The sequence below is a fragment of the Colias philodice genome, chromosome 30, assembly GCF_061535455.1.
Source record: "Colias philodice isolate Cphi_HAF_F1 chromosome 30, ilColPhil1 Martin Lab GWU primary, whole genome shotgun sequence".
Classification (NCBI taxonomy): domain Eukaryota; kingdom Metazoa; phylum Arthropoda; class Insecta; order Lepidoptera; family Pieridae; genus Colias; species Colias philodice.
Window position 1 is genome coordinate 3,918,570 of NC_143115.1, and position 26,060 is coordinate 3,944,629.

The following is a 26,060-nucleotide window of genomic DNA, read 5'->3' on the forward strand; positions in this document are numbered from 1 at the left end:
ATACATACATACATACATACATACTTACAAACTTTTCCTCTTTATAATATTAGTATAGATATCACCTAAGCTAACTTTACTCAATTTCATATTATATAGTTACCATATACTTAGTACTTGCTTTCCCAGCAGATGTTGTTCTGCCCTATTGCCCCCTTTTCGTATTTTCTCTCCGTATAATATTCAGAAAAATATAGGCGAATTGCTCGCACCGTTCAATGTATGAGATTGACGTTTGATTTCGACGACGACGACGATTGATTACGTCAATCTCATACATTCATAATCTATTCTATTGAACTTTACGCTAATAGAAAGCCACTTGTCTAGGGGTCTGTTGTAAATTGTGATTCAAAAACATTAAATTAAAAAAAACCTCGACCCAATTTTCTTTACTCAGCCATCTTGAATTTGAAAGGTGAGGATTTGAGATAGTATTTTACTTTCGATTCTACTGACCCGTTCGGGAGCTATTATGCCTCAGACAGACACGTAAAACTAATACTTATAACATCCCGCCCTTTTTGCGTCGGGGGATACAAATCATGTACATAATGACGCTAGTGAAGAGATTCCATGAATGGACTAAACAAAGCTTTTACATACAAAATGTTTTTGGTGATAAGAGTGGCGAATGCAGTAGGTAGGTAGAGTCGAACCATTCTTAAAATGAACGCCGCTACAATGCAAAAATGCCTTTACCCTCATTTATATTCATTTATATTTCAAACAAATAAACTCTTTAGACTCTAAAGAGTTTATTTGTTTGAAAGCGCTAATCTCGTAAACTACTGGATCGATTTCAAAAGTTATTTCACTGTTGGATTTGCTCGTGATCCCTGAGTGCCTATAAGTTATTATATGTTACTGTCAGTACCAGACTTCATTTTCCGTTAGAACTACAGACAGCTACCTCTCAACGGAAGCACCATTGAATAAGGTTCAACTATTTCATAGTTTGTTTGCCATCGACTTTTCATCTACTCTCATATAGGTACATTTAGTAAATAGGAAGTTGTTCGTATCTTAAAACAACAACCAATTTTATTTACATGTAGGTTGTATGTAGTGTAGGTTTTTGCAAATGAAATGCATTTTATATAGGGTACACAATAAAACACAAAATATTCTATAAACAAATTCTCCATTTTATTATTTTACCGATTAAAAAAACTAAAAACTACTAATATTTAGTAAAAAAAAATCTATATAACTCGGATCGCTCGTACACGAAAAAAAAAAGTAATTTAAAAAAAATATCAAACATTCGCCAAAATATATAACTTAAAACGATTTACAATTGGCAGTTGATCATTTATTTACATTAAAATACAATTTATTCAACAAGTTCCATTTAAATTACATCAACCAATCATAGATAAGACGACACCGCCGCCATCTTGAATTACAAAATTAACAACCAATTAGAAAAAAGCTAACGCGTTCCAATTTCAAATCGACCACAAGATGGCGTTTTAGAAACAACATGCAAAATCAATATCTTTAAAAATATATGTATCCGTATCGTATAATTCCAATATTTTACATTTTTTTTTCATTAAAAACGCCATTTTGCGATCAAAATTACAATTTAATATTTATAAATACTTATCCGGTGTCTATATTTCATCCATCTTTAAGATTATGTTGCCTAGCAACGATTTTTTTTGTGAAATACCCTCTTTTTCGACAAAAAAAAATGTTGAAAACGTCAAGAAAAAAACTTTAGATAAAATATAGATATCGGAGAATAGTCAATAACCACTTTTTAAATAAATACCAAGTGGATATCTAACTGTAAAATACCTTAAAATCCAGTGCAGATTATTAAATATACATTCATTTTAAATATATTCTATATTAATTAATTTTAACTCTAAACGCGTGTAAAAACATGAATACGTGTGATGAAAATGAAATCGCAATTTTTTAATTTCCTTGCAACTAACATTTACTTTAATAAATTATAATTTAAACTTACTCATTACTGGATTTTCGATATCTCCATGTGAAATGAGCCTTAAAAAAATCGGAACGCAATTTCTACGGCAGTTACAAGCGAAAGTGTATCGAGCTATTAAAATAATCGAATGTATATAAACCATATACATTCATCAAATCGACTACATCTAAAACCAAAGTCACATTACATTAAAACAAATATAATAATGTGATTTTGACGATGGACTGACGTTTTCTTTATAACATATTAAACAAATAATAATTACCTTAAAAATATCGATTTTCCGTTTATTTAATTAATTAAAAAAAAATTATCGATCACAGTCTGCAAAAGTCGAAAATGTCAATCCACCTTGAAGAATTTTCAATGGACAGTAACATATAATGCCATATTCAAAAATTCCACGGTATTTTTAAACTACGACCCCTAAAAATTGGTTATATTAAAAAAAAGCGAAATTCCTATATATTCCTTTAAAATTATATCTAGGGGGGGGATAAAAATTAATATTCTTAATATGTACATAAATAATGAATGGGTTAAAATATATATACCATTCAGTGTGGTGTTGCTAAATAGCAAAAAATCCCGATTTTTATTTGACGTTACAAAAATAGTAGGCCCAAGCGATATATTATATACTCACTTGGCAACACCTAGTGGAAATTGCCATTATTAAAAAGCGTAAGGCCGTGGACAAACAATTGTGGACACACTTTGAATATTAAAAAAAAAGACGGGTTACACTGGGGGAGTGCCGGCAGAAGTGAAAACTTGATTATTAACGTTGAGCATGTTTGATATTTTGGAATGGTATCCGTCTTACGCTTTTTCGATCAGGTCACGTGTCCTGACGCGAGTTTAAGATTTTATACCCAACGCCGCTAAAGAAGTTTTCACTTCAAAAAAAAGTATTGTTCTTTTTATCTGATAATAATTTTCTATTATAATTCTGGGAGATTTGTGATTATGATAAATTTATTGATTTGCTAGAATATTACTTCGTTTTCATTTACCTAGTTTTTCTTATATGGAAAACTTAAGTTGCAATAACATAAAATGGGATTCTAAATATGGAATTACGAAATATGAAATTAAACCTTAGTGGTCTTACCACAAAGCAATTTAAGCAGTCTAACTTTAAACCAGGGATCTGTCACTTTAATAGTTGTCTATGTGAAATACGACGAAACCAGATTAAAGAGAACCCGCGCTTAAAGTTAAACCCTGTCTAAAGTTTTTTGTGGTAAGACGGTAAAATATTCAGCATAACCCTGACATTTTCAGAGTTTTCTTTGTATTTTCAGTCATTTTAGAAATATTATGTATATTCAAAGTTGTGTCCAACAATGTTTCGCAAAGCAACATCTACCATTTGCCATTCTTTTCTAAACTAATATCAGAATGACATTAAAATGGCGATCAGAAATGGGATTGAGCGAATACGTAATAATTTAAAATTATTTACATTATTTTTAATAAATATTTCACAAAAAAAAAGCATTCACTTAGATATAGAAATCCGCGTATTGATAGTGCTATCTCTTTCTGAGAAATTTGATACGTTAGAGCAAGACAAGTATACATCTGGGCGTTTCATACAACACCATACTGTCAAAAAAGTGTGTGCCGAGCACACGTGTCAGAAGTGAAACTTCTTTAGCAACACATGACGTGACGGTATTACCATGACACGATCTTGAAATTTTACTGTCAACGCGCCTAAAGAAGAAAAACTAAGAAAATTAAAAGAGTATAGACTAAGTTTTATTTTTGTGTAAAACCCTATGAATTAATTTATTTAAGTATTATCTAATAGTTATATTTATTATTACATTTATTAATATATACATTACTTTACTTATACAAACGACCAGTATCTAGAAAAATATTTAATTACGTATACTAATGTTTTATCGATACTAAATGCGAGTGTATTATTCACGATTTTATTGAGAAAAAACTTTAATAAATAATAAATTGATTTCCATACATTTACATCCACCATCTCTCTCACTCTAACGTATTATATTTCTGAATGGCGGAAAGAGACAGACATATTGAGAATGTTTTTTCTATATACTTTTTCCCTATACGTTATTAAAAATAAATATTATTTGACAATATCTTCGTCTAATTAAACTTTTTATTAATTCCTTAATATATTTATTTTACTACCACCGAACTATAACGAAAAAAAATTATCTACAAGTTTTCACCAATAAAAAAAACTATTATTCTAAATTTTTAAATTATTCTACGAAAAAAAAAACAATTGAATTTTGTGCTAATCTCAACTCAATCCCACTTCTTGCAAATAATAACTATTAAACATACAAATACAGGGAAAAATTAATATATTCAAATTATTATCAGTATCCAATTAAACGCCTAGTCATTTCGTTAAAAAAAACTAGATAATCTGTTATTAAAAAGAATCATAACAAGTAATTTACTTAGACGCTTGTCATATTAGTAATATTTTTTTTAATTTATCAAATTTACTAATACAACAGCAAATAGCATAAAAATTAGACGAAAAATTGCATTTTTATAATATTATTTGTGTTTCAAACGTTATGTACAATGCAGTAATTACAAATAATTGTTATATATCTAAAATATATATTATCTACATATATTTTACATTATAATATTGTGTTGTTTGCAGAGAATTGGCCATACATTGGCCTAATGATTGATGTTGATTTGGATGGATTGGTGTTGGTCGTGATTGGTACATGTTGGTCAGGGTTGGACAAATGTTTAGTATTCACGGAGATTGAAGTCATATTATACATTATATTATATTGTCTCAAGAATTGGAATCATTTTTTATTTCTAATAAAATATCTGAATTTATATTCTTGTTATTAATCTGCTTACTGCTATTTTATTATAGTTAAAAATTGAGTTAAATAAATAAAATGCAATATTCTCTTGTGAATGAAATCAGCAATTATATAAAAATTTAACACAATTTTTAACATTGATTATCTTCGTCACCAACATAACCATCCTCAAGACCAACATGACGATCCTCTTGACCAACACTTTTAACATGACCAACCCCTTGACCAACACGACCACCCCCACCATCCTCTTGACCAACACGACCATCCCCACCATCCTCTTGACCAACACGACCATCCCCACCATCCTCTTGACCAACACGACCATCCCCACCCATCCTCAACACAAATACTTGACCAGCAGTTCCGCGACTTCCCCTTTCACCAAATCCGCGAAGTCAGACGCCCGTTTTCCCCTTTGCAATATCTCTATAGTACTTCTAGACTCGAGTTGCTTTATGTGATGTAACAATTTAACTTCGGATAATGGCGACGCAGGTTTCGCGACGTTTAAAGTCGTATTTTTTAAAGCTCTAGCGACTGTTTTTAGGAATTTAAACCATTGCCGTTCGCTGGATGTTGCTTCCGGTGTGTTGGAGAGAAGCATCGCTTTTTCCGCTAGTGCGCACACGCAGCTTAGTGTTAACTGGAATAAAATGGGGTTTAGATCAAAATTCGTGGTAAATTTTTGTCTCAATGCTTTTTTAGGTATACTAGCTTACCACCCGCGGCTTCGCCCGCTTTGTCTAAGACCTAATAAATTATATACTAAAACCTTCCTCTTGAATCACTCTATCTATTAAAAAAAACGCATCAAAATCCGTTACGTAGTTTTAAAGATTTAAGCATACATAGGGACATAGGGACACAGAAAACGACTTTGTTTTATACTATGTAGTGATTAGTAACGTGTGATGTAAAATACAGTTTAAACAGAATTTAATTAAAAGGCCTTTAAGACTTATTTGGCATGGTACATTGTATAAAACAAGATGGCTTTTCGCCATCTGTGTGTCTGTATGCTTAGATCTTTAAAATTTCGCCACAATTTTGATGAAATTTTTATTAAAAAACTGAGTGATTCAAGTGGAAGGTTTTTAATCCATATTTATATCTCAACATTAAGTTTTCAAACCACTATAAAAAATAAAAGAAATAACAGTTTATGTTTAATTTTGACATTATTGTCACTACAGTCATCTTCATTACTTAAAATCTGTCAATTTAAATAATACCATATTTTAAACAATTCTTTATTATTATTTTCAATATTTTCCCCAAACTTACCCCATTAGTGAGCGCATACGGAGTCCTGGCCGGATCTAGGGCTTCACCGAGTATACCGCACGACTCCAACACGGCCGACCAGCCCGTGCTGTTCTGTATGTATCTGAAATTTGCATACAAACATATTAATTTTATATAGTTTTTTAGGCTAATACAATACAATAGTTTTTGAAGTGAAACTTCTTTATCGGGGTTGGAAAAAAATTTAGTGTAACATTTTTCCGTTACGCGCCAACTTTGATTCGACGTATTTCTGTAAAGTTGCATATACTTAGTAAATTATTTTTTTGAAAAATAAGGTCATAAAGAAGTTTCACTTCTTACGTGTGTACACTAGTACACGCACACATTTTTTAGCTATACTGACGACAGTTTTAACTTCAAAAATAGATATTTTGCTCGTATTTCTTTGTGAGCTAGCCGGTGCGTACGTTTGTTTTGGGCTTTTCTTACGTGTGACTTGCAAGTACGATTTGCGCACGTTTGACTATGCATACGCCTGCGAATGACTTGCGTATAACTAGTGTATGTGTGTCTTGCGTGTATGTGTTGCACGTGAGATTTGCATATATATATTGTGTGAAAGTGTTGCGTGTGTGACTTGTCAGTGATTTGCACGTGTGACTTGTCAGTGTTTTGCACGTGTGACTTGCACGTATGACTTGTATATACGTGCAAGTCAAGACTTGCATAATATGTGTTGTGGACTGACCGGTTGGCTTGGTTCTTAGTGACCCTGCCTTCCAAGCCAGAGGTCCATTCCCACCCGGGGCAAATATTTGTGTCTGGGTATGACTTGTGTGTATGTATGTGTACACTCACTTGCGATAATACGGCGCTAGCACATGCAGGCCGAGCTCCCGTCTCGCGTTGCCGAGCGCTCGCAGCAAGCGGGCCCACAGCGCACGTGTATGTATGTATGTATGTATGTACACACTCACTTGCGATAATACGGCGCTAGCACATGCAGGCCGAGCTCCCGTCTCGCGTTGCCGAGCGCTCGCAGCAAGCGGGCCCACAGCGCACGTGTATGTATGTATGTATGTATGTACACACTCACTTGCGATAATACGGCGCTAGCACATGCAGGCCGAGCTCCCGTCTCGCGTTGCCGAGCGCTCGCAGCAAGCGGGCCCACAGCGCACGTGTATGTATGTATGTATGTATGTACACACTCACTTGCGATAATACGGCGCTAGCACATGCAGGCCGAGCTCCCGTCTCGCGTTGCCGAGCGCTCGCAGCAAGCGGGCCCACAGCGCACGTGTATGTATGTATGTATGTATGTACACACTCACTTGCGATAATACGGCGCTAGCACATGCAGGCCGAGCTCCCGTCTCGCGTTGCCGAGCGCTCGCAGCAAGCGGGCCCACAGCGCACGTGTATGTATGTATGTATGTATGTACACACTCACTTGCGATAATACGGCGCTAGCACATGCAGGCCGAGCTCCCGTCTCGCGTTGCCGAGCGCTCGCAGCAAGCGGGCCCACAGCGCACGTGTATGTATGTATGTATGTATGTACACACTCACTTGCGATAATACGGCGCTAGCACATGCAGGCCGAGCTCCCGTCTCGCGTTGCCGAGCGCTCGCAGCAAGCGGGCCCACAGCGCACGTGTATGTATGTATGTATGTATGTACACACTCACTTGCGATAATACGGCGCTAGCACATGCAGGCCGAGCTCCCGTCTCGCGTTGCCGAGCGCTCGCAGCAAGCGGGCCCACAGCGCACGTACACGAGTGTGTGTTGGCGGCGCGCGGCGTAGGAAACGCGTCACGAGAGTCTACGAGCGACATTATTAACATTTAAATTCAATTCAATTTGGCAACAAAACAAAAAAAGTTTGGAAAATCCAAAAGTGCACGCCTCATAATTGTTTTAAATAATTATTTATTAATTATTATTTTTGTTTATTTCATAACAATTAAACCACATCGAATCAGACCCTGAAAAATGAAAGGGTTCTATTCCTGAGCATACTCAAGCGTAAGAGAAAAAAAAAAGACTCGATTAGTAAAGTATTTCGGTCGCTATCGTGTTAACAAGAAAATCCTCCGCACATACAGACACACGGACGTCCAAGACAGAACTTTTTTAACCTGTTTTATAACTAGTTTAAATAACAAAAATGACATCAAAAATATCATGAATGTTAAAAATAGTGTTTTTTCTTAATATGTGTGTGTATGTATTATCTTACAAGTGCAATGTATGAAACATAAACACATTTTAAGTTTGAAAAATCAGATGTTTTGCGCGAAGTGACAGTAGTAACCACCTCAACGCTTCGCTTATGAGGCGTGCAATAAATACAGTAAATAGAAAATATATATATATGTATATACGGTCGAATTGAGAACCTCCTTTTTTGAAGTCGGTTAAAAACAAAAGAACACAAAGAAATAGAGAAAGAAAAATTACAAAAAAAAAGAATCATCATCAACATCATCATAACCATAATAATAATCAACATCTTCATCCTTATCAACGTCGTCATCCTTATCTACAAAATCCTTATAAATATTATCTTTATAAACAACTCAAAACAACATCATAGTAACTTTCATCATCATCTAATTAAAACATTAAAACATTAAATAAATAAATAATTAATTAATTAATTAATTAAAACATTTTTGAAGTGAAACTTCTTTAGGCGCGTTGAGAGTAAAATTTCAAGGTCGCGTCATGGAGTATGTCGATTTTTGGTATCTTTGAATATTGCCAAAGACACGAAGTAAATCAACGATTTTAGTATCTTTGAATTTGACCAAAGAAGTTTCACTTCTGACACGCGTGCTCGGAACACAAGCTCCTGTTTTAGCATATAAATAGAAACTTATAAAATACATACCCGTCCTTTCCTAACAGATAACATTTGCTGCAATCTATCCCCGTATAGGAGGCCAGCAAACATCTTATTTAGTAAATCATCTTTGTCCTCGTCTAAAAGGTTCTTAACGGGCACAGGTTTTTGATTAATCGCTAGATTCACCACCTGCCATAAAAATAATTGAATTATTACCACAAAAAAAATCGTCTTGACCTTATAAAACAAACAAATAACATCAGCTATCCGTCAGCGAAAGTCCCGTCAAAATCGGTCCAGCCGTTCCAGTGATTAGCCAGAACAAACAGACAATTGTAAAAATTACTATTTTGGCATATGTATCGTGTTTACAGCACGATACATATGCCAAAATAGTAAATTTCAATATTACAAACAGACACTGCAATTTTATTATATTAGTATATAAATTACTAGCTGTGCTCCGCGGTTTTACTCGCAGTGTTCCACTCCTGTTGGTTTTAGCGTGATGATATATAGCCTTCCTTGATAAATGGGCTATCTAACACCGAAATAATTTTTCAAATCAAAAATGAAAAAAGACATGATCTTTCTTTCTTTCAAATCGGACCAGCAGTTCCCGAGATTAGCGCGTTCAAACAAACAAACTCTTCAGCTTTATATATTAGTACTAGCGGTCCGCCCCGGCTTCGCCCGTGGTACCTACATGTTTAAACTATCCTATCTCTCAAGTTGGATCGAACTGCACATGGTGTGCGAATTTTATTATAATCGGTTAAGTGGTTTAGGAGTCCATTGAGGACAAACATTGTGACACGAGATTTATATATACATATTACTAGCTTCCGCCCACGACTTTGTACGTGCATCCCCGTTTTTCCCCGTTCCCGCAAGACTTTCGGGAAATCCTTTCTTAGCGGATGCCTACGTCCTAACATCTACCTGCATGCCAAATTTCAGCCCGATACGTCCAGCGGTTTGGGCTGTGCGTTGATAGATCACTATATCAGTCACCTTTGAGTTTTATATATATAGAAGACTAGAGGTCCGCCCCAGCTTCGCCCGTGGTACATATTTCGCAATAAAAAGTAGCCTATGTCCTTTCTCGGGTATCAAAATATCTCCATACCAAATTTCATGCAAATTGGTTCAGTAGTTTAGGCGTGATTGAGTAATAGACAGACAGACAGAGTTACTTTCGCATTTATAATATTAGTATGGATGGATAGCCTTCCTCGATAAATGGGCTATCTAACATTGAAAGAATTTTTCAAATCGGACCAAGTAGTTTCTGAGATTAGCGCGTTCAAACAAACTCTTCAGCTTTATAATATTAGTATAGGTAATATAATATACTAGCCGTCCGCCCCGGCTTCGCCCGTGGTATATATTTACATTTCTCTCCATAAGAACCATCCTCGCACTTCAAGGATTATAATAAAAAAAGAATTATCGAAATCGGTCCACCCGTTCACGCGTGATGCCGTAACCAAGGAAAAATATATATAATATATAATTATATAATATTATAAATGCGAAAGTAACTCTGTCTGTCTGTCTGTTACTCAATCACGCCTAAACTACTGAACCAATTTGCATGAAATTTGGTATGGAGATATTTTGATACCCGAGAAAGGACATAGGCTACCTTTTATTGCGAAATATGTACCACGGGCGAAGCCGGGGCGGACCACTAGTATAATATAAGTATACTGTATAGATTATTTATTTACCTGTCTCTTATCAACGCAGTCACTTTTAGGGCTATCCTGTTTGGGCCTCCGCTGAACGGATTCAATGTTTTTCAAGAACACATTGGACTCGTCCTCTTGGCTTTCGGCTTCCTTTTGAGCTGCTTCTAGTTGCTTCTGTTTTTCCTCTCTTTCCTGTTAAAAAAAACGTATAAAATAAATAAAAATGTAGTGGAAATTTAATATAATAAAGATTGGTAAAAAATCATTAATTTATACTAATACGCTGTTTCCGCCCGCGGCTTCGCCTGCGTTTTCAAAGAAAAACCCGCATAGTTCCCGTTCCCGTGGGTTTTCCGGGATAAAAATATAATTTTTATATGTATGTTAGTCTGTAAGGTATTTATTCTATGGGTCTGTACAATTTATTGTCTGTTACCTGAATTAAATATAATAAATAAATAAATAAATAAATAAAATAAAACCTATCCTATGTGTTAATCCAAGTTACCCTCTATATGTGTGCTAAATTTTTTTGTAATCGGTTCTGTAGTTTTTGCGTGATAGAGTAACAAACACACACACATCCTCACAAACTTTCGCATTTATAATATTAGTTAGTAGGATTATTATAATCATTAATAAAATGTTGGTGCCATCAAATTATATAGAAAATGTGATATAGAATCTTATCCTACTAATATTATAAATGCGAAAGTTTGTGAGGATGGATGTATGTGTATGTATATTTGTTATTCTATCAAGCAAATACTACTGAGCCGATTACAATGAAATTTAGCACACCTATATAGAGGTTAACTTGGATTAACACATAGGATAGGTATTATCCCGGAAATCCCACGGGAACGGGAACTATGCGGGTTTTTCTTTGAAAACTCGAGCGAAGCCGCGGACGGAAAGCTTGCACTTATAATAAATACCTACTGGAACCGAAAATCATGCTATTTCACACTAAAACAACATCTAATTTATGAAACTATAGTCGAGCCAATTTAATAGGCAACATTTGACGTCTATCAATTTTATCTTCAAAGAGAGGTAACCTGCTTTAAAACATCGATTAAAGTGAATTAATCGATACGGATTTGAAACATTTGTCAATCGAATTTATTAATTTATGATGATTTTTATTCACAAGTAATCAATGCATTCGATTCTAGATGTCAGATTTCGATTTTTAGAGTAACGTCTCTGGTATTTAAAAAGAAAAAAGGTTTATTGACACAAAATTGTAGCGACGTCAGTTCTTCAATTCAGAAATTGTTTATTATGTTTAGAATGGTTTATCAGTAAAATGAAATCTTAAAATTACTTGTATCGGTCATTATTATTATAAATATGTGGTCGTCATTGAAAAAAGTTAAGCAAATGTGCAGTTCTAACAAAACGAAATATCATGTTATTCTATGTTGTCGTTACTAGGTTACGTTGTTGAATTTTGTTGAACTGTCAAATGTTGCCTATTAAAATGGCTCTACTATAATAACTTTAAGGGCCGATTTTTCAATGCTTGGATAAAACTTATTCGTCGAATAATGTATAAAACTACCATTTTAAAAACGTTTTTAATTGCCCGTATTTGACAGTTTACGTGACATTTTAATATTATCGTGTAATACTTTATTGGACGGATAAGTTTTATCCAAGATTTGAAAAATCAGCCCTTAAATAACTTACCTTAAGTATAAGTGCGTTAGATATAGCCAAGGGATCGTTAAGTTCCTCCAATCTTAGTAAAATAAGGTATAGGGCTTCAATGTCGAGCAAAAGCTGTTTAGTTCTTCGCATTTCTCGGGGTACCTGAAAATATATTTAAATATTGCAAATGAGGTTATCGCATTAATATTAGGTCACAAAGTAATTTCTAAGTTATTTACACTTGTATCATAAAGAGGAATGAATTCAATGTTAAAATTTGAATTCTTTGTATTTAATTTTTCAAGTGTGAAATATGTAGTTCTTTTTGACACAAAATTTGCTCCTCACTTTTTATTTTCATAAAATTTTAAGGCTTCAATAAAGAAAAATTTCAAATGTTGTTTATATTTGGTCAATCACAATCATTTAACAATTTGACTTGCTAAACCATTTATTTTTTATCGATTTATCATAAAAAATAGGAAGGAATATATTTTTGACGTGTCAACGTCTTGTAATTCGATAGCGCCGGCTGCACGCACGAAAAAACATGAGTCATGCGGCGTTACCTCGCTCTGAGGCGTTCCATGTAAGGCTTGAAGTGCGAGCGAGAGCGCGGAACGAGCGACAAAGAAGCACAATCGGACGTTGTCACGTTCAACTATCGTCAGTAAACCGACTTTACAGACAACCAATTTTTTCTTGCACTTATATTTTAACGTATTTTTTCTGGATATTTATGAACTTTTTTTAATCTAGCAATACATACCTCAGCAGGATGCGTAGTGCTGGCAACACTGGGCGCCCTTGACAACCTCGAAGCCGGCGGCTCCGAACCCACTACCTCCACGTCTATGATCTTACGGGGCGCTGTTACACTACCGCACTGTAATGAATATAAATAAAAGTATTAATATGTATAAATGCTTAGTATACTTCACTACATAGTATAAAACGAAGTCGCTTTCTCTGTCCCTATGTCCCTTTGTATGCTTAAATCTTTAAAACTACGCAACGGATTTTGATGCAGTTTTTTTTAATAGATAGAGTGCTTCAAGAGGAAGGTTTTAGTATATAATTTATTAGGTTTTAGGCAGAGCGGGCGAAGCCGCAAGCGGAAAGCTAGTTCATTAATATACTAGCTGTGCTGCGCGGTTTTACCCGCATTGCTCCGCTCCTGTTGGTCTTAGCGTGATGATGTATATATAGCCTATAGCCTTCCTTGATGAACGGGCTATCTAACATCGAAAGAATTTTTCAAATCGGACCAGTAGTTCCCGAGATTAGCGGGTACAAACAAACGAACTTTTCAGCTTTATAATATTGTTGTAATCAAAAATCTAAATCAAATTTTCTACCGTTATTCACAATTTTCTTGGTAAACCCTGTATCGATTAGCATTTTAATTCTTTGTAAAACCTCTCCTTTGGTCATTTTCCATCGTTTCCAGTCATTTTTTCACACAAAACCTACTTTTTTGCAAAAAATTTTCGAAAAAATCAATTTTTTTTTAGATTTTTTCACATTCCCCCCCCCCCCCCTTTTACCTGTAATTTCCCCAGCGAGTTCTCAAACTGCGTAGGAACATATGTCCTAGGCGGATCTTCGCTTGTAGAGTTGTGTCGATGCGAATTGTGACGTTCGCGAGCGTGTCTGTGCGTGTCCTCTTGTTTTACGCCTGAAATGATGGATTGATTTTGATGCAACTTTTTATGTTAACTATTTAATGTGTTTAGTCCGAAACGCACACACAAAGTTGTGTGTAATTTATTTGTACACTACAAAGTGACAACAGAAACAGTTTAGTCCCTAAGTGTATTTACTATACACTAGCTGTGTTTTGTGGTTTTACCCGCATTACTCCGCTCCTATTGGACTAAGCGTGATGATTATAGTCTAGCCTTCCTTGATAAGTGTTCTATAATCCAAAACAAATAATTTTCCAATTCGAACCAGTAGTTTATAAGATTAACATAGGCAAACAAACTCTTCTGCTTTATATTATTTTATAATAGCAAAAAAAGTTTATTAAAATCTATACTACTAATATTATAAAGCTGAAACGTTTGTTTGTTTGAACGCGCTAATCTCGGGAACTACTGGTCCGATTTGAAGAATTCTTTCGGTAGATAGCCCATTCATCGAGAAAGGCTATAGGCTATATTATATCATCACGCTACGACCAACAGGAGCGGAGCAATGCGGGTGAAGCCGCGGAGCGCAGCTAGTATTTAGAAGAAACTCACCACCGCTATAGAAGGGATGGTTCTGTTGATTCGCTTTATGTGCCTCTTTGATTCCTGCTTTTTCTTTGTTCGCTTGCCTTTCGAGAAATACCTGTTGAAATAAATTGAATTATGTTTCGTTTCCTAACATTATGCTGTAAATCCTACTAATATTATAAACGCGAAAGTTTGTGAGGATGGATGTATGTGTATGTTTGTTACTCTTTCACGCAAACACTACTGGACCGATTACAATGAATTTTAGCACACATATAGAGGGTAACGTGGATTGACACATAGGATAGGTTTTATCCCGGAAATCCCACGGGAATGGGAACTATTAAAACGCGGGCGAAACCGCGGGTGGAAAGCTAGTAATATGTATAGCCTATAGCTTTCCTTGATAATTACTATCAATCTGTGTTTCTAACCAAGTAAGTTTTCTACTATATTCTATATACAGAATGTTATACACAGTATAATAAAAAAAATCATGCATAACCTATAAATATACAGGGTACTCACAGTATAATAAAAGTCGTGTATATAGGGTGTTCCCGTGTTCAATTGTAACATCTGTATATTGATCAGCCATTGTTTCTCCCTCTGTGTCATGAGACCAGCGTAGTCGTCTGACTCGCTTGCTGTACTGCTATCGTCGTTTGAGTTTCGACTGAAATTATAATAAATACATTATTTAGTAGTAAATAATGTTATTATAATAAAAAATTGTTAGACGTAACTTTTGATTTAATATTTTTGTGGATGAATAGTTGTAAATACAGTAATCATTATTGAAGTGAAAACTTCTTTAGCGGCGTTGGGTATAAAATCTTAAACTCGCGTCAGGACACGTGGCCTGATCGAAAAAGCGTAAGACAGATTTTTTTTTTAACCCTTATATTCCATGCGTAAGACGGATACCATTCCAAAATATCAAACATGCTGAACGTTAATAATCAAGTTTTCACTTCTGCAGGCACTCCCGGAGTGCAACCCGTCTTTTTTTTCATGTCTGAACATGTTTAGCTGTCGAATACTATAAATTGCCGCTTTCCTTTGTCTCGTGGCGCATTCGTACGAATCGTGCCTGAGGGGAGGGGGGGGGGGGGCTCGGACGTTGTTTATACGACGTTCGACCAAACTACCCTCACTTTACTAATAGTCGTTGACTTGCTGCGATTTGTTATCAACTACCTACATCAATTAGGTAGCTGTGTTGAATCGCAGTACATTCGTTCTTATTACATTTCAAACTAATATTAAACCCGGCCTCGCGTGTTATTTCTTACAATATTATATAATTAATAATTATATAATATGTTAAGTTGAAAAGGAAATTTGGGACCAATTATAAACGTAATTTAATGATTATATTATTACTTTTTAGCAAGTATCTATACAAATACAATACAAATCTATTAGTAAAGTGACATGAAAAAGTGCTTGTGCTGAGCACGTGTCAGACGTGAATTTTGCCTTTTTCGCCTTACTTCATGACGTGACGGTATTTCCGTGACGCGACCTGGAAATATTACTCTCAACGCGCCTAAAGAAGTTTCACTTCAAAAAAATAAAAAAGTAACTTATTTAAATAACTTAATTGTAGCATAATATACCTCTTTGTCGGATTTTGAAATTTGTTTTACAAATGGAGTGATTCAATAGCAAAGTTTCTGTATATAATTTGTTAAATTGAAGACTTTGAAAACCTATTTAAAAATAAACAATAATCAAACTCACCTCAAAGTATTCCCAAAACCATTATTTCGTTGCCCGCTCAACATAGGATGCACAATTTGATTGTTAAAATTCCTCGCTAACATAGGATGCTGACTTGCGTTATAATAACTGTTATACATCAACATTGGATGCGTATTTTGTATCATTTGAACCAAATTCTGCGAAGTTAGCGGTTTATTTTGCGAATTATTGTACACTCGGCTCTTTATTTTCGGTTCCGTTCTCTTTTTGACAGGCGACGTGATCGGATTCGGTTGATTGGTTGATTGTTTCACTTGATTGGTCGGTTGGTTCTTCGCGTGGTTCACTGGTTGATTGATTGGCTCGTTCTTAGCTGGGATGGTTGGCTGAAAATATCATTGGAGTGTTAAATTGAATGTACTTACAAATTAATAATTATAATAGAAATAGAAAGCGTTTTATTTGCCACCAAGTAAAAAACATATAAATCTTAATAATCTAACACACAGAACAAAAAAAAGAAGATAGCAATGGTGGCAAAAAGGACTCCCCGTCAGCAAAACGTAATAGAATATTATGTAAAAACTAAGGTTAGGTTAAGTTAGACTGAATAAACGAATTTTAATGTATTAGTTATTAAGTGACAAAGTCGAATTATACGGCATTTTCTATCAGATTAAATTTTTTGTATGGCTTTGTACGTGTTAAATTGGACAGTTTTTGTGATATACCATTATACTTATACATGAGTATTGTGTGTGATATTAAAAAAATACATATTGTGAACGCTTCTTTTATTAAGTTACTAGCGGTCCGCCCCGGCTTCGCCCGTGGTACATATTTACGTTTTCTCTACGTAAAAACCATCCTCGTACTTCAAGAAATATAATAAAAAAAGAATTATCGAAATTGGTTCAGCCGTTCTCGAGTTATGCGCTTACCAACACATTTTGCGATTCATTTTTATATATAAGATTCTTATCAAAATAAATACCTACAAATAAATTTGTAGGTAAGTATTTGTAGGTCTAAGTGCACGCCTCATAATTTTTTTTTAATAAATATTTATTAATTATTATTTTTGTTTATTTAATAACAATTAAACCACATCGAATCAGACCCTGAAAAATGAAAGGGTTCTATTCCTGAGCATACTCAAGCGTAAGAGAAAAAAAAAAGACTCGATTAGTAAAGTATTTCGGTCGCTATCGTGTTAACAAGAAAATCCTCCGCACATACAGACACACGGACGTCCAAGACAGAACTTTTTTAAACTGTTTTTTAACTAGTTTAAATAACAAAAATGACATCAAAAATATCATGAATGTTAAAAATAGTGTTTTTTCTTAATATGTGTGTGTATGTATTATCTTACAAGTGCAATGTATGATACATAAAGACATTTTAAGTTTGAAAAATCAGATGTTTTGCGCGAAGTGACAGTAGTACCCACCTCAACGCTTCGCTTATGAGGCGTGCAATATTAAGCTTGTCTATGACCCCAACAAATGAAATTATTAAACAGAAACATATTTACAGAAAATATATTTACTCACACGAAAATTCGGATTATACTGGTTTACACCCTGATTAAAGTTCTGTCTCGGCATTCCCATACCAGGCGGAGGTGCCATCATTCTTGGCTGAGCCATTCCCATGTGCTGATATTGATTTTGACCAAAATTACCATTAGACATCATTTGATTTTGACCCATTTGGTTCATATTTTGACCCATCTGGTTCACGTTTTGACCTATCTGATTCATGTTTTGACCCATTTGATTCATATTTTGATTCATCTGGTTGACATTTGGACCGATTGGAACGTTTTGACCCATTTGATTGGCGTTTTGACTCATTTGATTCACGCTTTGACCCATCTGATTCATGTTCTGTCCTATTTGGTTCATATTCTGACCCATTTGATTCATATTTTGACCCATCTGATTAACATTCTGACCCATCTGATTCTGCGGCATTTGATTTTGATTCAGTTGGTTCTGAAATAACTGGTTCTGATTCATTTGATGCACGTTCTGTCCCATTTGATTCATTTGCATCATGTTTTGTCCCATTTGATTGTTCTGGAACTGATTCATTTGATTGTTCTGCATGTATTGATTCATTTGTGCCATTTGATTCATGTTCTGACCCATTTGATTCATACTCTGCATGTGGTTTGGGACCATTTGGTTTTGACCCATTTGACTTTGACCCATCTGGTTTTGACCAATTATTTTATTAACAGGTTGGTTCATTTGGTTCATGTTATGCGCCATGGGTTGTTGAGGCGCGAACGGTAGCGAAACGGGCGCTTGAAGACCTGGCGGCCTTTGTAGAATGACGGGAAATCTTGGCTAGAATTGAAATGTTTAAATAAAAATCAATTTTTGTTTAGTTTGTTTATAAAATAACTAAATCGAAAAGTACAAGTGAAGCTTTTTTATAATAGCACTATTTGTATATTTTTCTTGGTTTTATAAATAATTAATCATACTATGTTTTGCTATTCTTATATGCTTTACAACTTTCAGAAATTAGACTAAATGAAACTACGACTGACCCCCGAATTTTCTTTAAAACATAGTTCAAAATTAGGACACAAACTCAAATAAATAAGAGACGAATCCCATCTTTTCATGACTATTACTAAAGAAAACACGCTTATACTCATGAATGAAATTATTGTATTGTCACCAATCCTTGATAAGTGTACAAAGTTTGAATTAAATCTATATGTTTAAAGGTCAAAATCGAGTCTAAAAGAGTTGGTTACATACAAACATACAGATAAAGCTAATAAAAGCATGTTAATACTGAAATACTATTTATTTATTTTATTTATTTATTTTAAATCAGGTGACAGACAATAAATTGTACAGACCCATAGAATAAATACAGACTAACGGTCTTACTAATAAAATGTTACCCATTCGCTATGCAATGGATTAGTTATTGCAATAACCTGTCTTGTTTTTATGATTGACGTTTCATGTGAGCAAGAGCAGGACACAGCTATGGTAGAAAATGGTTGAAATTTATCCATTGTTTAACTTTTTATTAGTAAGGCCGTAACTATTTAAATCACATATATTTTTCTTTATAACCTCACCTGAAAATAAGACTGGTTATAGTTCTGTGGCGGTTGGTTTTGCCGCAGTTGCCTTTCAAGTTCCTCCACTGTACATACATTTTTGAGTTGTGGTGCCGGCTGTAAATTTGAATTAATAATAATTAATAGATATATTATTTTTTTATAGTAAGTGAACAAGTCGCCGCAAGAAGGACTATTTTATTCCTGCCATTACAATATTTTTCATTCCTTTCCTGCTTTATTATTAATTATTATGTCTCTCTCCATAATACACGGGTATCGCCATAAGGAAGATACCCGGTCCTTTGGAAGGCTTACATGGGGCCACAGGTCCAATACGCAGAGGCCCGTTAGAGAATTTTATGATGCATGCATGACTGCACTATAGAGATACATCCCTGGGCAGTCCGCGGCCAATGTAGGACTATTGCAAAAACAATGGACAGGAATAAAACTGGGCTATGGATAGGGGTGTTGAATGGACTGGTAGACTGGGTCCATGGGGACTATGGACGTCTGCCTTTTCAATATTAAAAATTGAAAATTATAGCTTCTGTATTATTTTTCCATTTGAAAGATTTATAGATTTGAAAATATTTTCATCAGGATATTTCACATTTTAAATTTTGAGTTCATAAGATAGACATAAAATGATTTATATTTTGAAACAAGTAAATTTTCCTCTGTAAATACTCAACAAGGAAATAAGTTTTAATTACTTATATTTTGCTACTAACACACACAATCATAACAACCATACCTATTTATTTCTAAATCTCAGAAAATAACTAAAAATACATAGAAAGATACTCACAGCAGGGGGTGGTGGAAATAAGTCATGTCTCCATACGTTGGAACTTAGAGACCCGCGCGGTTGCGGCTCATTCTCATCAAGCACTAACTGAGATAGCGATGCCTCTGTAAAAAAACGTTTGCTTATTTAGATATGTATAGTATTATGACAGAATACATAATAGTAGCTAAACGCTACAGAACGGACACTCTCCGCCTACCGCCAAAATTAAACACTTACCTCACCCCGCACGATCAGTCTAAAAATGGTCCGCATTTTTCTGCAAGGACGATACTCAACGAAGATTGACAACATTAATCAAATTGACTTGAAGTAATTTATTATTGAAGTGAAACTTCTTTATCGGGGTTGGAAAAAAATTTAGTGTAACATTTTTTCGTTACACGTGACATTTTTCCGTTACGCGCCATCTTTTTCTTATCCCTACCACGCGTGATTCGACGTATTTCTGTAAAGCTGCATAATATAGTAAATTATTTTTTGAAAAAAATAAGGTCATAAAGAAGTTTCACTTCTTACGTGTGTACACTAGTACACGCACATATTTTTATTTTGGATTTGTGATTATCGTTTTTCGTAGAAAATGGTTTAATATTGTGCTGTTTTCGGATGTATTTCATCAGAAAAACGCGAATTGGAGTGTCCGGGGTGTGGTATTACCACCAAAAAAAATTGAACACAGTCTAACTTTAAACCAGGGATCTGTCACTTTAATAGTTGTCTATGTGAAATACGACAAAACCAGATTAAAGAGAGGTGCGCTTAAAGTTAAACCCTGTTTTGATATTTTGTGGTAAGACAGATACATTTTATCAGCTGTTTATTTTACAAAATAATAAATTTTGTAACATAAAAATAAGGCATACATTTTTACAGGTATTTATATAATAATATTATAATTTTGTAAGAAAACAATTCACAAATAACAAGGTTAGTGACAAACAAAATTCAAGGAAAACCAACAAAAGTCTGTGAAAAGATAGATTCTAACATTTTAGATGTATGAATAACTTTGCCTCATTTTTTAAACATTTTTTTCATCAATACATTCGTCTTGTGTACCATAAACTATTTTTTTTATTCCTTCAACATACTCTATGCCACATACATATAGCAAAAAGAAGTTTATTTATAAACTAGCGGTCCGCCCCAGCTTCGCCCGTGGTACATATGAAAAATAGATGTTGGCCGATTCTCAGACTTACCCGATATGCACAGAAAATTTCATGAGAATCGGTCCACCCGTTTCGGAGGAGTATGCAGACTAACATTGTGACACGAGAATTTTATATATAAGATAAAAAACAATACTTCACTTAACACTATCAACTTCATACACAAGAAAAACTTGCTTCGCTTTTTGTTTATACTAGCGGTCCACCCCGGCTTCGCACGTAGTACATTTTTACATTTTCTCTCCATACGAACCATCCTCATACTTCAAGGAATATTATAAAAAAAGAACTAACGAAATTGATCGAGTTATGCGCTTACCAACACATTACGCGATGCATTTTATATTATTTATAGAATGCCCTGTACCCTCATAGGAGGCCCGTGTCCCAGCAGTGGGAACGTATGTGGGCTGATGATGATGATGATACGCTTTAAAACCGTAAACTACACAAGAAACGTGCTTTAAAACCGTCACTAACCAAGCCTAGAGTCCGCTTCGTCCATCGCATTCTGACGGCGGCTGCTCTCCAACTGTTCCGCGAGATGCTCATGTTCCACCTCCCAGTCGAAATCATCCGCTAGAAGTTAAAATACATATTAATAATAGATAAATACATCCTATCCTAATACTATTATAAAGGCGAAAGTTTGTATGTATGGATGTTTGTTACTCTTTCACGCAAATACTACTGAACCGATTACAATGAAATTAAGCACTCATATAGAGGGTAACTTGGATTAACACATAGGATAGGTTTTATCCCGGAAATCCCACGGGAACGGGTTTTTCTTCGAAAACGCGGGCGAAGCCGCGGGCGGAAAGCTAGTATAAATATAAAAATACATAAAGAATAGATAGATCCGGCTTGAATTACAAATAATTGATTTGGATTTGAATTTGAAGGACCATTTTATAGTATACCGTATTCTAACACTTCATCTGGGAAAAATGAGATACAAGTATCACTAATATTATAGGAAGGATAGATATATCAGACTCGAAATACCGATTGTTATGTTATGCATTGCCGTTTAGTCTATAAAGATTAATACTTTATATACACTATATGGAGAAACGGAAAAGTAGATAGATCCGTCTTTAAAGAGCAATATTGTATAATATTCTGCAGCGTAATAGCAAAGACAGAATATTAACCAAGTAATATTATTCATAGAATACATAGATCCGGCTAAAAGGACCAATTTCTTATTCTATACTACCATATTCTTTACTTCTTAAGTCTATATCAGGAAAAAATAAATGGATTAGGAGGATTTTTTTTTTATTATTGTAATAGAAACACTGGTTAAGTTTGTAGATAGTTATTTCACACAAAGTCAGTTTTTTAAAACTAGCTCGAAAACTTATCTATCTATCTATTTATTACTCACAGTCCTGCCCAAAGGTCTCATTGTTGAGGGCATCATACTCCTCCTCCGACGGCTCTGCACAATCATCATCGTTTAAGTTCTGAAAAGGAAAACACAATATTATGGTTGCAATTCTTGAAAAATTGAGTTTAAAATGAGATAGTTTATAGCGCGTGTTCTTAGTACACGTGTCAGAAGTGAAACATCTTTGCTAAGATTCAAAGATACCAAAATCGTCGCCTTATTCTATGACGTGTGTATTGCCATGACGCGACCTTGAAATTTTACTCTCAACGCGCCTTAAGAAGTTTCACTTAAAAGCTTCTTTAATAATAAATACGCTATGTAATTCGACATCATATGTTTGGTGTATACTACTGTATATTAAAAATGCGTATACCATTTGTTTAAATTGATTCATTGAATAGCGCATTCAATTTGTTAAAATTTAACATTTGTATATGTCAAAACCCTGAACCAGTCAATAACCTTATTGACCGGTAAAATTAGTCAATAAGGTTATTGACTAAGGGCGTCGGTCAATATCCTTATTGACTAATTTTACCGGTCAATAAGGTTATTGACTGGTTCAGGGTTTTGACTGTAGCATATACACAATTTGTTAAATTAATTGATTTATTGTAAATTAAATCTTATATTGAATAACTACAGCTACAGCTTTTTTGCAGTTCACTATAGTAGGTATGTATGTATAATGTACATAATTATATATTTCATGTTTTAAGCTGATTTTGAAAGAAAAGTTAAATATATTACATTTAAGTTGATATTTATTTTAAAAATCAAACAAAACATTTACAAACATAATTTTATTGCCATGTGCATGAGAGTACAAGATAATTTATTACCATTACGAAAATGTATAAGATTGTAGATAAGGGATGTAGTTACATATCATTCTTTATGATATAATCAATCTCTGTATCAAAACAAACTTGTTTTGCATAATGTCTAATCACTACATAGTATAAAACAAAGTCGCTTTCTCTGTCGCTATGTCCCTTTGTATGCTTAAATCTTTAAAACTAGGCAACGGATTTTGATGCGGTTTTTTTTTAATAGATAGAGTGATTCAAGAGGAAGGTTTTAGTATATAATTTATTAGGTTTTAGACAAAGCGGGCGAAGCCGCGGGCGGTAAGCTAGTTTGATAAGAAAGTTGGAGATATTGTAGACAGATATATAACAAGGAAATATAGGAATGAGTATCTTGCCACTGCCATTCAACTATTAAAGTTGAGATATAGGTTGCTAGGACCAATTTGGATAATTGGCGACTGCATATGCAATACTAATGCAGCATGCAACACATATTATGTGCTTTTTCTTTCTTTGTTTTAAAACATTTGAAGAGACTTGGTGGTCTTAGCGTGATGATATATAGCCTATAGCCTTCCTCGATAAATGGGCTATCCAACACCAAAATAATTTTTCAAATCTGACCAATAGTTCCTGAGATTAGTGCATTCAAACAAACAAACTCTTCAGCTTTATAATTTTAGTATAGATAAGTTATTATAATATTTTAAGTAATAAGTATAGATACCATCCAAAATGTTAAACCGTTTTTATGTAATAGAGTAACAAGACAACATGTATCAAACAATTATGTATAACATCTGTATTAAATATATTGCACAATATTACATAGACATCACGCAGTCTAAAATGATAAACAACTTATACAAAAAGTCTGGAGTATCTATTTCATGAGTACCAGCTAAATTCTTATAAGGTTTAACATGCTGTAATATGAAATATTGTAAAAATAAGAAAAACATATTTAAATATACTGGTTAAAAGCAGTGATTTATATACTTGAACACCCTGACATCATTTTTAGTCAGCAATCTTTGTATAAACGTGACTAACACATTTTATGGGTACAATTCTTCAAAAATGTATTGAACTCAATAATTATTGGGTCTGTTACGAACAACAAGCATAAACAGTCATCATACTATCGGCTTATATATAAAGTAGTTCATATCTCAATCAAAACAAGGCTCGCTTTCAGAAAACAACTACTCTACGTAGTAACAGTCGTAACATTCAGTATCACATTCTTCCAAGAATACAAACAATTCCAAGACTGTACTTTGCTCAATATACGTATTTATAAGTACACTATGTTATATTAACGATAATATATCTAGGGGGTGCCCCATAAATAGAAAATTAGCTATAAAATAACAATTTGTTTCAATGTAGGTTCGACGTGCACGCTGGCACTTATGTTCGAGAGCTAAATATATGGTTGTTATATACCAAATTGAACGTCTAGATTCGTGTATGCGTGTAAAAACTTACCGACAACGAAGTATCGAACCCGAAAAAAGAATCTGCCATTGGATTTTTTCATATATCATGGGCAAAAATGACATGACTTGTCACGCTACTGTGTCGCAACGGCGCTAGCGCCATGTCGAATTATCGTTCGGAAACCAAAAAGTCATAACTTGTGTATACAGATAAACCAAAAAAGGGAAGATAACAATAAAAAAAAATGTTGTGTGGTTTTATCACAGAACAGTAAAGTAGATAGAAGTGTGATGTGGGCGTGGCCCACGTGTCAATGATAAGTTTAGATCACCTAACTTGCTCTCAGTTGTGCGCAGAAAAATATTCGAGTCGGTTGTCAGCTGTCAAACCTTTTTTCCATATTTATTCATTAATTAGGACGTGTTGTTCGGTATAAAGAGTGCAAAAATGATAGCAGACGAAATAATATCAGCAATGAAGGCATTTCATACCGTCGGTAAGTCTTATTTTAATTTATTTTAATTATATTTTATGTTATAACTTCGCTTGTCGTAATTTGTCAAAATTGTATACAAATATCTAGTCAAAATGAACCTTAATCCATAAGAAATTAGTACTATTATAGATTGAACAGCAAACAAGACTTTCTGGAATATTATTGCAATAAACAAACGAATGTCGCTTTAGTGATGCTTGTGGTGCATATCGACAGTATCGATACTTTAGAAAAGACAAACATTATAAATATTAAATTTTATTTTATTTTTCCTTAGCTTTCATTTGTCTAATTTATTTATAGATTTCCCAAAGAGGCTAATTTAAAAGAGAAATGGATAAATGCAACGTGACGAGTTAACTGGATGCCGAACAGTACTAAGCGGTCTAACAAAGGCCACCGATACATCAAACCTACAGCAGTTCCAAGATTTAAAATAATGCATATTTTCTGTTTGTATTTTGTAAATATAGATTTATACTATTCTATTCCGTTTTTTATTTAATAATAATAATATAAAATGACGTACTTAGTAGTAATAAACATACTCCAAAATGTGACGCATTATACTATACTCATATAAAAGAAAGAAAAAAAAATACACAAAAAATAATTATTTGTGAATTAT

General features: G+C 34.1%; 1 protein-coding gene across 1 annotated transcript; it reads right to left on the reverse strand.

Moving 5' to 3' along the window:
- Positions 1-1,127: 1,127 nt before the first annotated feature.
- Positions 1,128-25,111, reverse strand: Patr-1 (Protein associated with topo II related - 1). Its single transcript, XM_089713515.1, has 17 exons — positions 24,985-25,111; positions 22,676-22,754; positions 21,763-21,861; positions 20,108-20,211; positions 19,312-19,410; positions 17,756-18,556; positions 16,239-16,585; positions 15,021-15,168; positions 14,517-14,607; positions 13,818-13,948; positions 13,040-13,156; positions 12,310-12,432; positions 10,654-10,806; positions 8,966-9,109; positions 7,758-7,894; positions 6,103-6,205; positions 1,128-5,461 (listed from the first exon to the last, which is right to left on the reverse strand). The coding sequence occupies exons 1-17, from the start codon at positions 25,021-25,023 to the stop codon at positions 5,156-5,158; spliced, it is 3,021 nt and encodes a 1,006-aa protein (XP_089569641.1). The 5' UTR covers positions 25,024-25,111; the 3' UTR covers positions 1,128-5,155.
- Positions 25,112-26,060: the final 949 nt, after the last annotated feature.

Excerpts from the sequence above, each read along its gene's own strand:
- Patr-1 (XM_089713515.1), bottom strand. The coding sequence starts at position 25,023 with ATGGCAGATTCTTTTTTCGGGTTCGATACTTCGTTGTCG. Across the intron at positions 13,949-14,516 it reads CCATCCCTTCTATAGCGGTG|GCGTAAAACAAGAGGACACG; the intron begins GTGAGTTTCTTC and ends CCATCATTTCAG. Across the intron at positions 9,110-10,653 it reads ACTGCGTTGATAAGAGACAG|GTGGTGAATCTAGCGATTAA; the intron begins GTAAATAAATAA and ends TTTTTATGGCAG.